This window comes from Pongo abelii, chromosome X (assembly GCF_028885655.2).
Source record: "Pongo abelii isolate AG06213 chromosome X, NHGRI_mPonAbe1-v2.0_pri, whole genome shotgun sequence".
In the NCBI taxonomy this organism is placed as follows: domain Eukaryota; kingdom Metazoa; phylum Chordata; class Mammalia; order Primates; family Hominidae; genus Pongo; species Pongo abelii.
In genome coordinates, this window is record NC_072008.2 from 3280875 (window position 1) to 3297551 (window position 16677).

A 16677-nucleotide genomic window follows, 5' to 3' on the forward strand; every position below is an offset into this window, starting at 1 on the left:
CATGTAAAATGCATCTAATTTCCATGTGCCTTATTTTTGGAAATGTAGTACGAGAAATACTATAGGGGAAAATCAGATTGAATTTAAATGCATCATAAAATTTTCCTAGGAGAGCCCTTTTCTAAAAGCTGCCAGAGAAGAGAGTCATTTAGTGTAAAACTGCCCCCACATCAAGTTTCCCAAAATGCAGACGGTTTTACAATGTTAGGAGTATAATTAGTGTAATTATCACTTTACCCAACCCCACCACATCAAAGAATATGGAAATATAAGATGTATTTTCTAGGCTCGTCTGACCAAGACAGAAGCCAATAGCCATGTGCAATCCTGGGTATTTGAAATGTAGCTTGTCTACCAAGGAACTGATGTCATTATCTAATCCTACTTTAATTAATTTAATCTAATTGAAAAACTGACACTCAGTGTAGTTACCAAAAATCTTTCTGAGTATTTTTCAGCAGCTTGGGCGTGTGAATTTACTTTTTATGACTGTTGATTTTATGAATGTAAATTAAAGATCCATTGGGAACTAAGCTATGAGGACGCTGAGGCATAAGAACCATACAACGGACTTCAAGGACTTGGAAAGGGTGGGAGGTGGGTGAGAGATAAAAGACTACATACTGGGACCGGGTGTGGTGGTTTACACCTGTAATCCTAGCACTTTGGGATGGCGAGGCGGGCGGACCACAAGGTCAGGAGATTGAGACCATCCTGGCTAACACAGTGAAACCCCATCTCTACTAAAAATACAAAAAATTAGCCAGGTGTGGTGGCGGGCGCCTGTAGTCCCAGCTACTTCAGAGGCTGAGGCAGAAGAATGGCGTGAACTCGGGAGGTGGAGCTTGCAGTGAGCTGAGATCGTGCCACTATACTCCAGCCTGGGAGACAGAGCCAGACTCCATCTCAAAAAAAAAAAAAAAAAAAAGTTAGCCAGGTGTGGTGGCGGGCACCTGTAATCCCAGCTACTTGGGAGGCTGAGGCAGGAGAATCACTTGAATCTGGGCGGTGGAGGTTGCAGTGAGCCGAGATTGTGCCACTGCACTCCAGCCTGGACGACAGAGCCAGACTTCGTCTCAAAAAAGACAAAAAAACAAACAAAAAAAGATAACTGTTTTCTCCTCAATGGAGTATGTGTGTGTACGGAAACATATCTATATATAATTGTTCCAGGCTGAAATGTGTCCCTTAAACCTTATATGCTGCAGGCCTAACCCCCAGAACTTCAGAATGTGACTATATGGGAAAGGGCATCTTTAAAGAGATCATTAAGGTAAAACGAGGTCACTAGGGTGGGTCCTGATCCAAGAGGACTGGTGTCCTCATAAGAAGAGGAGATGAGGATACAGACATGCAGAGAGGGACAATCCTGTGAGGACACAGGGAGAAGAGAGCATCTCCAAGCCAAGGAGAGAGGCTTCAGGAGGAACCAGCCCCGCCCACACCTGGATCTCAGAGCTTAGCCTCCATGACAGTGACAGGAAAAGGTCTATTCTTAAAAATGCCCAGTGTGTGGTCTTTTGTCACGACAGACTGGTTAAATGAATCCAATCATGGAAAAAAAATACATACACATGTATTATAAGCTGAATGTGTGTGCCCCCACCTCCCAAATTCCTATGTTGAAATCATCATCCCCAAAGTGATAGGATTAGGAGGTGGGGCCTTTGGGAGGTGATGAGGTCACGAAGGTGGAGTCTCATGAATGGGATGAGTGCCCTTACAAAAGGGGCCCCAGAGAGCCCCCTCGCCCCTTCCACCATGTGAGGACACAGCGAGAAGGCACCGTCTACGAATCAGGAAGCTGGTTCCCTCCAGGTACAGAATCTGTCGCACCTTGATCTCAGACTTCCAGCCTCCAGAGCTGTGAGCCATGAATGTCTGCTGTTGAGGCTGCCCAGTCTATGAGTGTGTGTTAGTGCAGCCCGCACTGGCTGAGACAACATGTGATGGTCCGTTTCATGTGTTGATGGGCCGTGGGGTGCCCAGATGTTTGTTCAAACATTGTTTTGGGGTGTGTCTGTGAGTGTGTTTCCAGAAAAGAAACACATATATCATACATATGATATAGGTATACTATATATACTATATACTATATATATTATATTATATATAGTATGTGTAATATATAATATGTATAATATATACTATATAGAGTATAGTGATATGTATGATATTGTATGATATAGGTATGCTATGTAATATATAATATATAATATACCTATATGATACTATATCATAGTCATAGTATACTATATAATATATAATATATAATATACATATATAATACTATATCACATGTACATAAAATATACTACACATTATATAAAATAATATAGTATTAGATCTATTTCTATTTAACATACATATATAGTGGAAATATATATATATATAATAGAAATATAGATACCAGAAAAAAATAACTGCACGTGTGTGTGAGCAGGTGTGTGTGGAATATTCAATGTGGTGGGTTTTTTTGAGACAGGATCTTGCTCTTTCACCCAGGCTGGAGCGCAGTGGTGTGATCACAGCTCACTGCAGCCTCAACTTCCGGGGCTCAAATGATCCTCCAACCTCAGCCTCCCAAGTAGCTGGGACTACAGGGATCCACCATCATAATCAACTTTTTTTAAAATATATATATCTCTGTAGAGACGGGGTCTCACTAGGTTGTCCAGAGTGGTCTCAAACTCCTGGGCTCAAATGATTCTCCCACCTCGGCACCCCAAAGTGCTGGGATTACAGGTGTGAGCCACAGCACCTGGCATTTAATTGTAAAAGATATTGTATCCTATTTGGTGCACATCTATTTTACAGTCAGGGCAATTCAAACTTGGATATGACTCATTTCCTCATCATTTCGGATCAATAGTGGAAATGTGGTGTTCTGATTTCCTCCACGGTGCCAGTGAGGCACACTGACTTCCTGCCCACCGGCTCTTTGCCAGCAATGGCGGCCCACCTAAAACGAGCTGTGGGTCAACCTGGCTCTCTCATCCCTGGTTGCAAGTGTCTCCCACACATGAGAGTTAAACTCTGGTTCCCAATCTTTCCCTGCCTGACCCACAACTACCGCCACCTTTCTCATTGCCAAGCAGCACAGATCCCATCGGAGTTCACGTTCCTCTTACCTGTCTACCAGCTTCTTGGCGAACCCGAAGTCCGTGAGTTTGATGTGGCCATCCCTATCCAGCAGGATGTTCTCCGGCTTCAAATCCCTGTAGACGATTTCCTTGGAGTGCAGGTACTCGATGGCACAGATGATCTCCGCAGAGTAGAAGAGCCCCGTGGTGCTGGAGAAACGCCCCCGGTTGCGCAGGTAGCTGAAGAGCTCGCCACCCGGCACGTACTCCATGAGCATGTAGAGGAAGCGCTCGTCATGCCACGTCCAGAACCTGCGGGGACAGACAGCACATGCTCAGGGCCCCGCCAGGGCAGGGCAGGGGGTACGCCATCAGCTAGGTGTCAGCACACGCTCAGGGCCCCGCCAGGGCAGGGCAGGGCAGGGCAGGGCAGGGCAGGGCAGCGGGGACACCGTCAGCTAGGTGTCAGCACACGCTCAGGGCCTCACCAGGGCAGGGCAGGGGGTACGCCGTCAGCTAGGTGTTGGGGTACAGATGCAGCTAGATGCCAAAATGTGTGTACAGACAGACAGTAATAGCTGGGGACAGATGTCGGGACATGGAGCACACAGATATCAGCACATGGGTAAAGACGGATGTTAATATATGGATACAGATAGGTGTTCGAATGCACATACACACAGACGTTACGATGTGCTTAGAGACAGATGTTAGGATATGGGCGTACATCGGGGCTGATACATGGGTGTAAACAGTGTTACCATATGGTATTAAATATGGATATAGATATATGTTAGCATATAGGTGTAGAAAGATGTTAACATGTAGTTATAGATAGATGTTAGGATATGGGTGTAGACAGATATTACAATATGGATATAGATAAGTGTTGGAACACAGGTGTAGACAGATGTTAATATGTAGGTATAGAGACACGTTAGGATACGGGTGTAGATGGATATAGACAGGTATTAATATATGGGTGTAGATGGATGTAGACAGGTGTTACTATATGGGTGCAGATGGATATTAGATTATGGGTGTAGACAAGTGTTAATGTATGGGCGTAGACAAATAAAATACAGATAGATAAATGTTGGAATATAGGTGTAGACAGATGTTAATATGTAGGTATAGATGTTAGGATATGGATGTAGGCAGGCATTAGAATATGGATAGAGATCAATGTTACAATATAGGTGAAGACAGATGATATCTATACGTATAGATGTTACAATATGGGTGTAGATGGATGTCAGGATACGGGTGTAGACAGAGGTTAATATATGGACATAAATGTTAGAATACGGGCGTAGAGAGATGTTAACATATAGGAAGAGACAGATGTTACAATATGGGTGTAGATGGATAGTAGGATATGGGTGTAGAGAGATGTTAATATACACGTAAAGACAGATGTTAGAATATGAACGTAGATAAATATTAACAGAGGTATGGAGAGATGTTAGGATATGGGTGTAGACGTGTAGACCGGTGTTGCTCTGTGGGTGCAGACAGATATTAGGATATGGGTGGAGGTAGATGTTAATATGTAGCTGTAGATAGATGCTCATATATGTGATAGATGCTAAGGTGTGAATACAGACAGATGTTAGGATATGCGTGTGTATAGATGTGACTCTATAGGTATAGACAGGTGCTGAGGTCTGCATATAGAAAGGTGTAATTCATCAGTATAGGTACATGCTATGACGTGTGTAGATGTTAAGAGGTGTATAATCAGATACTGGTATAAGCACATAGATGGATATTAAAGTACAAGTTCCATAGATGTTACATAGATGTTGTCTTAGTCCATTCTGGCTGCTATCACAAAAATACCATATACTAAGGGGCCTTACAAATAAGAAAAATGTATTCCCCTCAGTTCTGGAGGCTGGAAGTCTGAGGTCGGGGTGCCTGCTGATGAACTGCGTGGTAAGGGCCCATTCCTGAGGGAAGGGCCCTTCTCGCTGTGTCCTCCCATGGACCAAGGGGAAACAGGCTCCCTCAGGCCCCTTCACCGAGGGCACTGGTCCTGTTCAGCGGCTTCACCGTCACGATCTAATCGCTTTCCCCAAAGCTCCACCTTTTAATTCCATACTTTTGGGGGTTACTGTCTCAATATATGAATTTGGAAGGGACGTATTCAGACAACAGCAGATGTTAAGATATGTGTATCCTGGGACATGGGTAAAAGGTCTCATTGTCTCGGGATGAATGAATAGTAAATATCATGGTCTCATAATAAACCAGCCAACAGTATGCTATGGGCTGAACTGTGTCCTCCCAATATCCACATGTTGAAGTCCAAACCCTCAGGGCCTCAGAATGTGACTGTATTTGGAGACAGGGCATGTAAACAGGTGATTACGGTAAAATATGGTCACTAGAATGGGCCCTATTCCAACAGGACCGGAGTCCTAAGAAGAGGAGATGAGGACACAGACACACACAGAGGGACGACCACGTGAGGACACAGGGAGAAGACGACGTCTACAAGCCAAGGAGAGACGGCTCAGGAGGCACCAGCCCTGTTAACACGTTCTTCTCAAAATTCTAGCCTCAAGAATTATAAAACAATAAATCAGTGTTGTTTAATCCACACCATCTATGCTACTTTGTTATGGCAGCACTAACTAACTAACCTACAACACACACATCTTCAGAGATCACACCTGATTCAGTAACCTGGAACTATCATTAAGCCTGAGAATTAACAATAAACTAGCAGACTGCATCCCAAACCTGCTAGGAAAAGGTAGCCCTTTTAAAAAGCCCCAGATGAAGTATTTGGAAGCACTTGCTTGTGGGAGCTTGCCTGAGGTGCTTCTCCTTACAAAGGTGTTGATTAATGGAAGAAAACGCAGCAATGAGAGATTGAGGAAGGTGGGGGTAGGGATGAAAGAAGGAACAGAAGATACTGAGGTGCGTCTGTGCATTCAACATCTCAGCACAAGTTACAAATACAGTTTGGAGAGATACGCACTGATAACGAAAGAACGTTTTCACCTAAAGATGGGACGGGTGGGGTATGAGGCAAGATTTGGAACTAAGGGCTTTGGGATTTTTGTTTGTTTTCCTGACAGAGTTTTGCTCTTGTTGCCCAGGCTGGAGTGCAACGGTGCAATCTCGGCTCACTGCAACCTCTGCCTCCTGGGTGCAAGTGATTCTCCCGCCTCAGCCTCCCAAGCAGTTGGGATTATAGGCGCCCACCACCACGCCCAGCTAATTTTTGTATTTTTAGTAGAGATGGGGCTTCACCATGTTGGCCAAGCTGGTCTCGAACTCCTGACCTCAGGCGATCCACCCGCCTCGGCCTCCAAAAGTGCTGGGATTACAGGCATGAGCCACCGTGCCCGGTCTGTTTGTTTTTGAAACCGGTTCTTATTCTGTCTGCCAGGCTGGAGTGCAGTGGTGCAGTCAAGGCTCATGTAGCCTCAACTTCCTGGGCTGGAGCAATCCTCCCACCTCAGCCTCCCAAGTAGCTAGGACTACAGGTGCATGCCACCATGCCTGGCTAATTTTTATTACTGTTATTTGTAGAGACAGGGTCTCACTGTGTTGCTCAGGCTGGTCTTGAACTCCAGGGCTCCAGCAATCCTCCCGCCTCGTCCTCCCAAAGTGCTGGGATTACAAACGTCAGCCACTGTACCTGACCTGGGCTTTGTTTTTGGAGAGGACTCAGAAGACACCAGCATGCCCGTGTTCCCATGAGCAAATGGGCCTTCACCAGTAGAAGACACCCAGTAGAATCAGGAGCATAAAGGTCTTCAACCATGACCAGGACCCGTGCCAGTTTGTCTCATCTGATCATGATGCTATCACAGATGCTCCCCCGCAAGCTCATTCCAATGAGCTGCACCCCGCTGGTGTACAAAGAAAACAAAACGAGGCCCAGGAAACCTTCCCTGAGGACAGGGAAGGATGCTCAACATGGACCGGATGGTCTTGTCTGCTAGCACAGGCCATTCCACCAAAACAATGTAGAATGAAGGCAAGGACGTGGGAGACAGCTTGCAATGACACAGAGATTAATGCTAAGACAAATTATAGGCTGGGCACGGCGGCTCAATGCCTGTCATTGCAGCACTTTGGGAAGCCGAGGCAGGAGGATCACCTGAGGCCAGGTGTTTGAAAGCAGCATGAGCAACACAGCAAGATCCCGTCTCTACAATAAAAGAATCAGCCAGGCATGGTGGCGTCCCAGCAATTCGGGAGGCTGAGGTGGGAAGATCATTTGAGCCCAGGAATTGGAGGCTGCAGTGAGCTATGATCACAACATCACTATACTCCAACCTGGGTGACACAGCAAGACCCCATTTCTAAAAGGAAAAAAAAAATAGACACGTTACTGTGAATTTTAAATGAACATTTATTTGACTAATCACAATGTTTCTATGTATTAGCAAAAATATGGGCCTCTTATAAAAAAGGCTCTTACCTAATGCACTTTTACATTTGCAGATTCTGCAATGATGCTGAAGTTGGGGGACTAATGACCCACAAATACAGGTTGCAGGAATGCCTTCCTCTCTCCACCTTGCTGCTGGATTCCTGCCCCTTAGCAGCTGGGTGGCTGAAGGGAGCTCAGGAAGCTCAGGGTTAGAAATTTCTTTTGTTTTTTTTTTCCTTCAGTTACTGAAGCCTGTGCACCTGTGTCCCACCTCTCCATTCACTTCTTACAGCTCAGCAAGTTCAAAATGTGTGGTCTTGAGGCATAAAGGGAAGCAGGGAGAGTATATGAGGAAGGAGAAGTATTTTGTTGGAGTGGTGTTTTTTTGTTTTGTTTTGTTTTGTTTTGTTTTGAGACAGTCTTGCTCTGTCGCCCAGGCTTGGAGTGCAATGGCACGATCTTGGCTCACTGCAACCTCTGCCTCCCGAGTTCAAGTGATTCTCCCGCCTCAGCCTCCCGAGCAGCTGGGATTACAGGCGCATGTCACCATGACTGGCTACTTTTACTATGTAGTGGCTGTTTTCCAGAGCAATCTGTTGGAGTTCTAAAAGACCCACCACATACCCACATTCCTTCCATCTTATCGCTGACATCTCGAGTCATTTTCTCCTAGCTAAATGCCCTATTTTTCTGCTTTGCACCATTATTGGTTGGGCAAGAGTGTTCCTCTCAGTAATATTTCGTGATTAAGTGCATGGTATCTCAAATGCATGACAGCCAAACTGTACTTTTGTGGATGAGCTTAGAAGACAACCATGATTTCACTGTTCTGGTGGGGAAATATTTTCCAAGGTCCAAATACTATCGTACTAGTGAACTTTTACAATCAAATTCTGTGTCAGCTGGTGACTTTCTAAATTTCTTCAGGGCGCAAGGTGGAAGGAAAATTTAACTACAACTGAACAGCCAAGGTGTGATACTGAACATTTGGGGGTAACACTGAGCTCTTGAAAATACCATAAATGGTCAAAGCAATAGCAAGACCACTGTCTACAACTGTTAATTTGGTTGAAGAGAATATACGTGACTCTATTTCCCTATGGCTGAAATATGTAAGAAAAGATGGATGCACGCCTACACACACACACACACACACACACACTCTCTCTCTCTCTCTCTCTCTCTCTCTCTGTCTCTATCAGTTAGTTTGCAACACATTCTTTGGATATATCCTGTATCCTCCCCCATCTACCCCACTCTGGGATAATAATCTGCACACATCCTCTTAAGAATAATGCATCACCTTGTCACAATGTAGCAGCAGGTCACCCTTCAGGAGCATCAGAGATAATTAACCGTGGTGGGAGATTAGAAGGATTTGGGTAGGTTAGAAGCAAGGAATGAAAGAACTTTGAGGATTACACAGGCATGTAGAATATGCAAGCCCTGACAATACAAAGATCTCAGGTTCGGTCACCTGGCTTGCAGGGGAAGTCGCAATTTCAACCATGGGTAGGATGATCTGTAGAGGAAGAGAGTTAGGGCTTTGCATCAAATAAGAGGAGGGAAGGGAAGAGGAAAGGAGGGGAGGGGAGAAGAGGTGGGGTGAGGAGGAGGGAAAGCAGGGGAGAAAAAGTTACTGCGTGAGTAGGGAAAACTACTGAGATGTGTAAGGTTGTATGAAAATACATCTGTTCCACAAGTGTCTCAGTAAAATCAACATCAACAAACCACAAGGCTTAATAAAGTCACCTAATCAGTATATATGAAATGGACACATCATTTTTACCTATACACTAATGCGGGATCACCCTTCAGCATCTTTAAGAAGTAACAGTTTACAAAGAGAGTTAGCAAGTAAAAACATATTCCTTTAAGAAAAAGAAAAATCTAGATAACTGGGATTCTCTTGCCCTTCCCCAAATCAATAAGATTAAGTAAATATTATAAGAAAAAAGAAGTTCTCTGACACATCCTTCCTTCAAATCTTTTAGCAGTAAGACTTTGCAGGCGAGTGTGGTGGCTCACACCTGTAATCCCAGCACTTTGGGAGACTGAGGCAGGAGGATCACTTGAGACCAAGAGTTTGAGACTAGCCTGGGCAAAATAGGGAGACTCTGTCTCTGCAAAAAATAAAAAGATTAGCCAGGTGTGGTTGTGCAGGCCTGTAGTCCCAGGCACTTAAGAGGCTGAGGCAGGAGGACAGCCTGAGCCCAGGAGTTGAAGCTATGACTGAACCTCTGCACTCCAGCCTCAGTGACAGAGCCAGACCCTATCTGGAAAAAAAAAAAAAAAGACTTTGCTTATGTGGACAGAATTTGTACAGAGCTGGGTATCACTAAAGATAAGGAACAAAATGTTGAAAGAAATACTGACTTTACTATCTCCAAAAAACATTTACAAAACTTAAGTCATCCTGTGCAGGGGCTGTGGGATAGGACGAGTTTAGTGACCACAGGTGATTTCAAATCTGAGTTTAGAAAATTAGAAACCAATGCATCGGTTCAATGATTCCAGTTAACTGCTGGACTCTGCCCCTGACATCAAGTCTATAAAAGTTCAAAAGCAATAGAAGATAAGAGGGTTTATCACAACGGATATGAGAAGCATGTTCAAGATCTAACACTTACTGTACGTACTAGCATCAGGAATCAATGAATTCGTCAACACGTTAATCAATAACTCACCAGCCACATTCTTTATTGGTTTCCAGATGTTTTGGACAAGGGCCCCTTATGTGCCAAGTAATGTTCTCAGTACATAGTATCAGGAACGGCAGATCTTGTGACTGTCATGAGCTTTGCAGGCTTGATGGGGAACAGACATTACATAGTAAACTTGGAAGGATGGCTGGAGGGGGTCTTGCAAGACCAGGTAAAAGGTGGGGACAGGGAGGCAGGGGGCATCTCTGTCCCCACAGCTGAAGGCCAAAGGAAGATTGGGGAGGGACATAAAAGAAAGCTGGAGGCCAGTTGCGGTGGCTCACGTCTGTAATTCCGGCACTTTGCGGGGCCAAGGTGGCAGATCGCTTGAGCCCAGGAGCTCAAGACCAGCCTAGGCAACAAAGCAAGATCACGTCTCTACAAAAAATTTAAAATTAGGGCCGGGCACGGTGGCTCATGCCTGTAATCCCAGCACTTTGGGAGGCCGAGGTAGGTGGATCACGAGGTCAGGAGATCGAGACCATCCTGGCTAACATGGTGAAACCCTGTCTCTACTAAAAATACAAAGTATTAGCCGGGTGTGGTGGTGGGTGCCTGTAGTCCCAGCTACTTGGGAGGCTGAGGCAGGAGAATGGCATGAACCTGGGAGGTGGAGCTTGCAGTGAGCCGAGATCACACCACTACACTCCAGCCTGGGGGACAGAGCGAGACTCCGTCTCCAAAAAAAAAAAAAAAAATTAAAAATTAGGTGGGTATGGTGATGTGCACCTGTACTCCTATCTACTTGAGAGACAGAGGTAGCAGAATCACTTGTGCCCAGGAGTTCAAGATCAGCCTGGGCAACACAGCAAGACCCCCAAAATTTAAAAATTAGCCAGGCTTGGTGGTGCAGGCCTATAGTCCCAGCTACCTGGGAGGCTGAGGTGGGAGGATAACTTGGGCCCAGGAGAATGAGGCTGCAGTGAACTATGATGGCACCACTGCACTCCATCTTGGGCAACAGAGAAAGGTCCTGTCTTAAAAAAAAAAAAAAAATTAGAGATGGGGTCTCACTAAGATGCCCAGGTTGGTCTCAAACTCCTGGCCTCAAGCAATCCTCTCACCTCAGCCTCTGACAGTGCTGAGATTACAGGCATGAGCCACTACGCCCTGCCTATTTTTACATCAGAAAGGTTTGGGCTGATACAGCAGGAAGGGGTGAGTTCAGCAGAGATCGGAGATCAATGGAGAGAAGGGGAGGGAATCTAGATAAGCTATGGCGGCTTCTGTGAAGACATCATTGATGTGGATGGGCTCTGGAGATGTGTTTTAGAATTGGAAAGGGGCAAGGCATGGTGGTGTGCACCTATAATCCTAGCTACTTAGGAGGCTGAGGCAGGAGAATCACTTGAAATTACGAGTTTGAGACCAGCCTGAGCAACACAGTGAAATCCCGTCCCTACCAAAAAAAAAAAAAAAAAAATTCAATTAGCTGGACATAGTGGTGCGCACTTGTGGTCCCAGCTACTTGGGAGGCTGAGGTGGGAGGATCTCTTGAGCCCAGGACGTCAAGGATGCAGTGAGCCATGACTGCACCATTGCACTCCAGTCTGGATGAGACAGCAAGACCACATCTCTTAAAAAAAAAAAAAAAACTTAAAAGGGCAGGACTCAGGATTACAGTGAATGCAGAGTCAAAGAAAAGGAATAAAAAATGGTTCCTGGGTGAGCCCCAAGAGCTGGAAGGACCACTTATGAAATGGGGAAGTGCAAATGAGGAACTGATTAGGGCTGAGGGGCAAGGAGGAAGAGCAGGAACTCATTTTTGGTGAGAGGCATCTGAGCAGAAGGCTCAGAGAGTGCTCAAGTGGGCGCACACGTGTAGCTTGGCAGGCTGAAGGCATGGGCTGGCAGCAGCGCTTGGGAATCTTGAGACCAGCAAGACAGCGAATGCAAATACAGAGCAAGAGGAATGAGAGGGCAGAGGGGCTCCTGTTTCCCACTGTGGGGTCCAAGGAAACGTCACCAGGAAGTGCATGCCCACAGGCACACAGCCTTGCACCTAGGGTCACATCCACCCTCCTATCCTCTGCAAGTCTGCTTTGCACAGCTGAGCTCCTCTCGAGGAGAAGTGAGGTCACCTCCCCTGCTGCGTGCACTGGAAGACCTCCTCCGCACCAGCAGCGCATCCGTGGTCCCTTTCCTCCACTTCCACACCAACATCTGTTGTTTTCTTACTTTTTTGTTTTTTTGCCTAGATAGGGTCTCACTCTGTTGTTGCACAGGCTCCTGGAGTGCAGTGGTGCAACCATAGATCACTGCAACCTTCAACTCCTGAGCTCAAGCAAGTCTCCCACCTCAGCCTCCTGAAGAACTGTGACTACAGGCGTGCAATACCATCCCTCACTATTTCTTCGAGTTTTTGTAGAAACAGGGTCTCCCTATATTGCCCAGCCTGGTCTAAAACTCCTGGGCTCAAGCGATCCTCCTGCCTGGGTCTCTCAAAGTCCTGGGATTATAGGCGTGGGCCACCATGCCTGGATTTTTTTTGAGTTCTTATAACAGCCATTCCAATAGATGACTGGATAAAGAAAATTTAGTACATAAAAGCCACAGAAAATGTAGTATATTGACACTGCCATAAAAAATAAAATCATGTCTTTTGCAACGACAGGGATGGAACTGGAAACCACTATCCTAAGTAAAATAACTGAGACACAGAAAGTCAAATACCGCATAGTCTCACTCAAAAGTGGGAGCTCAACAGTGGGTCCACATGGACACAGAAATGGAAATAACAGATACGGGGACTCCCAAAAGGGGAAGGCTAGGAAGGGGTTGAGGGCTGAGAAATTACCTATCGGGTACAATGTTCACTATTCGGGTAAGGGGTACACTAGAAGCCCAAAGCTCACCATAACATGATACATCCATGTACCAAACCTCCACGTGTATCCCTGAATGTCTAAAAATTAACAACACAATAATAATACAACTTCTCCTCCTCAAAATACCCCAGAGGGATCTCCAAGAAAACAAGAGACAAAAATGATGCCTACTCTAGTGGCATCAGGCCAAAACTGCATGGGGCGCACGCGCGTGTGTGTGCATGCATATATGTGTGCATGCATGTGTGTGTGCACGTGCACATGTGTGTGCTTGTGTGTGTGCGTGCTTGTGTGTGTGCATTTGTGTGAGGGGGCTTTTTTAACACAAAGAAAAGTACAGAAGGATCCATACCAGGCTGTGAAATACTTACCTGGCAATGAGGGAGGGTGAGTGGAAGAAAGGAAAACTTGAGGCAAGCCTCAAAAAAAAAATACATAACTAAAAACACCGCACAGGCGCCCTGTATCAGTGGGAAAGGCATCTAATTATAATACTAAAAATGTATTCGAGGGGCCAGGCATGGTGGCTCACGCCTGTAATCCCAGCACTTTGGGAGGCCCAGGCGGGTAGATCACCTGAGGTCAGGAATTCCAGATCAGCCCAGTCAACAAGGTGAGAACCCATATTTACTAAAAATACAAAATTAGCTGGGGGTGGTGGTGCATGCCTGTAATCCCAGCTACTCAGGAGGCTGAGGTGGAAGAATCGCTTGAACCCAGGAGGCAGAGGTTGCAGTGACCCAAGATCACACCACTGCACTCCAGCCGGGGTGACAGAGCGAGACTCCATCTCAAAAAAATAATAATAATAAATTAAAACAATGTATTCAAGCAGCTGAAAGCAGGCACTGGAACAGATATTTGCGAAACCTTGTTCATAGCAGCATTATTCACTACAGCCAAGAGGTGGAAGGCACCCCAGTGTCCATGCATGAATGAATGGATGAACACAACACGCTGTATCCTCTATACGATGGAATATTACTCAGGCTTAGAAAGGAGGGAAATTCCTTTCTACAGGACGGGGGAATCTGAAGGATATTACAGTAACTGAAAGAAGCCAGTCACAAAAGGACAAATGCCGTATGATTCTGCCTACATAAGGTTCCTAGAATCACCAAATTCATAGAGCAGACAGTACGAGGGAGGTTGCCAGGGCAGGGCTGGAGGGAGGGGCAATAGGGCGTGTTTCATGAGGACAGGTTTCAGTTGGGGAAGATGAAAAGGAGTTTTGGAGATGGATGGGGATGGGGATGGGGATGGGGTGGCGGTTGCACAGAAACATGAATGTGCTCCATGCCACTAAACTGTGTTTTGTTTTTTTTTGTTTTTTGGTTTTTTTTTGAGACAGAGTCTTACTGTTGCCCAGGATAGAGTGCAGCGACACAATCTCAGCTCACTGCAATCTCCACCTCCCGGGTTGAAGTGATCCTCCGGCTTCAGCCTCCCGAGTAATGAACTGTACATTTTTTTTTTTTTTTTTGAGATGGAGTCTCGCTCTGTTACCCAGGCTGGAGTGCAGTGGCGCAATCTTGGCTCACTGCAAACTCCGCCTCCCGGGTTCATGCCATTCTCCTGCCTCAGCCTCCCAAGTAGCTGAGGACTACAGGCACCCGCCACCATGCCCAGCTAATTTTTTTGTATTTTCAGTAGAGACGGGGTTTCACCGTGTTAGCCAGGATGGTCTCGATCTCCTGACCTCGTGATCCGCCCGCCTCGGCCTCCCAAAGTGCTGGGATTACAGGCGTGAGCCACCGTGCCCAGCCGTGAACTGTACATTTTAAAAATGGTTAAAATGAGGCCGGGCATGGACGCTCATGCCTGTAATCTCAGCACTTTGAGAGGCCAAGGCAGGAGGATTAAGTGAGGTCGGGAGTTTGAGAACAGCCTGGGCAACAAAGCAAGATCACATGTTTGCCAAAAATTAAAATATTAACTGGGCATGGTAGCATGTGCCTATAGTCCCAGCTCAACTTGAGAGCCTGAGGTAAGAGGACTGCTTGAGCCTGGTAGTTGGAGATCAGCCTGTGCAACACAGCAAGACCCTGTCTCTACCAAAAATTAAAAAATTAGCCAGGCGCGGTAGTGCGCACCTGTAGTCCCAGCTACTTGGGAGGCTGAGGCAGGAGAATCACCTGAGCCCAGGAGGTTGAGGCTGCAGTGGGCCATGATTGCACCAGTACACTGCAGCCTGGGCAACAGAGCAAGACCTCATTTATTTAAAAAAAAAAAAAAAAAAAGGAAGTTAAAATAGTAAACTGTTATGTGATATGTTAACAAAATAAAAAAATTAAATTTTAAAGAATGTTTTCCAGCACAGAGAGCAATCTATGAATCTATGAATGGGGGGAAGTCAACATGAAGAAAGAGTCAATGTCGTCAACAACGACTGAGACAAGGGAGGTTTCCAAGTCCCCTCCCCCTCCTCTCCACTGACCTCAGCTGAGCAGCTCTGTCCTCATCTTTAGCTGACAGCAGCACTTTTCCATCCGCGAAGCTGATCCGCTGTCTTTTATTTGCAGGGTCTGCGGGGATGGCTTCTCCTCTAAGGGATTTTTTTGCTTTTGTTTTTGTTTTTATGAAGAGGCAAATCAGCCTCATTAATTTGGAGACGGCTTACCGTAGAAGTTGGTCCTCCTCTCTCCAGAGGCTGCCATAAAGCTGGGCTTTTGTGGTGAGAAGAAGAAAATGAGCCATTGTCATCCCATCTCCTCCAACATCTCTCTATGCCACGCGAGGCTCCAGAACGGCTCTACTTTCCTACCTGGCTGCACTGCAACTAGCCCTTAACCAAGGTGACCTAGCAGCCCTCGGTGGCTCCATCCACCTGTAGCTTCCTCCCTCCAAGGACCCTGCCTCAGGCTCTCTTCTGAGACAGTTGCTGCAGATGTTTTGCCCTCGAAGTTTCCCAAATCGGAATGCACTCTCTCTCCTTGGATTTCCTCACTGTCCAGCAGCCCAAATGCACAGCTGAGCCACAGCCAGTCCTTCCTCATACCCCAGTCCCCATGGCAGTCTCCTACACATCTGAGCTCACTGCATTCCTGTGTCCACCTCCTGGCTGAACTCAGATTTGAGTTTCTCCCCCATGTCCCTCCTGCCCCCGTAGCGACCCATGGCTTCCGTGTCACTCCCTGTCTAGAATGATTTTCCACCACCCACCCCTTTCAGCCAATAAACCCCTACTCCTCCTGCAAAATTCTCCTTAGGTGTCCACTGCATCTTCACCCCCTACCTCTCGCCCTCCAAAGCTGTTAAGGCCCCTTTTCCACGTGTCGCTAGGACTCTTCTCACCCTATGCAGTTCTCCTTAGACCAAGGCACCGGAAGGCTTGACATCAAACAGAAAACTCTGTTCAGAAGACACTACAATTGCATTCTCTTGCAAGAATTTAAACCTCCCTTTTCATACTTCAGAAAAAGGGAATAAAGGTAAAAAATAATAAAAAAGAAAAATATAGATAATAAAATAAGCCTCCCTTTTGGAAGCATCTGTTTTGCCACAAATACTAAACATGCAATGTATCATTTTTTGGACAAAGAAGAGGAAGAGAAGACCCAGGAGCTGCCTGCCTTCACTCTGGTCTCTGTGCTTTGCAGGCAGTGATGACAGAGCAAGAAGCGCTATTTCTAGATTTTTGCTTTTAAAATTCAAATAGAGAGCAAAAT

The 16677-nt window shown here is 46.0% G+C and overlaps 1 protein-coding gene across 10 annotated transcripts in view; it reads right to left on the reverse strand.

The window, feature by feature from the left end:
* Positions 1-16677, reverse strand: part of LOC112131563 (cAMP-dependent protein kinase catalytic subunit PRKX-like) — a 324246-nt gene that overhangs the window by 117155 nt on the left and 190414 nt on the right. For all 10 annotated transcript variants that reach the window (XR_010138927.1, XR_010138928.1, XR_010138926.1 and 7 more), the window contains one exon: positions 3132-3395. Coding sequence is in view for 7 of the 10 variants with exons in the window: in XM_063721029.1 (XP_063577099.1) it covers positions 3132-3395 (264 nt within the window). In the remaining 3 variants the exon portion in view is untranslated. The remainder of the gene's footprint in view (positions 1-3131; positions 3396-16677) is intronic.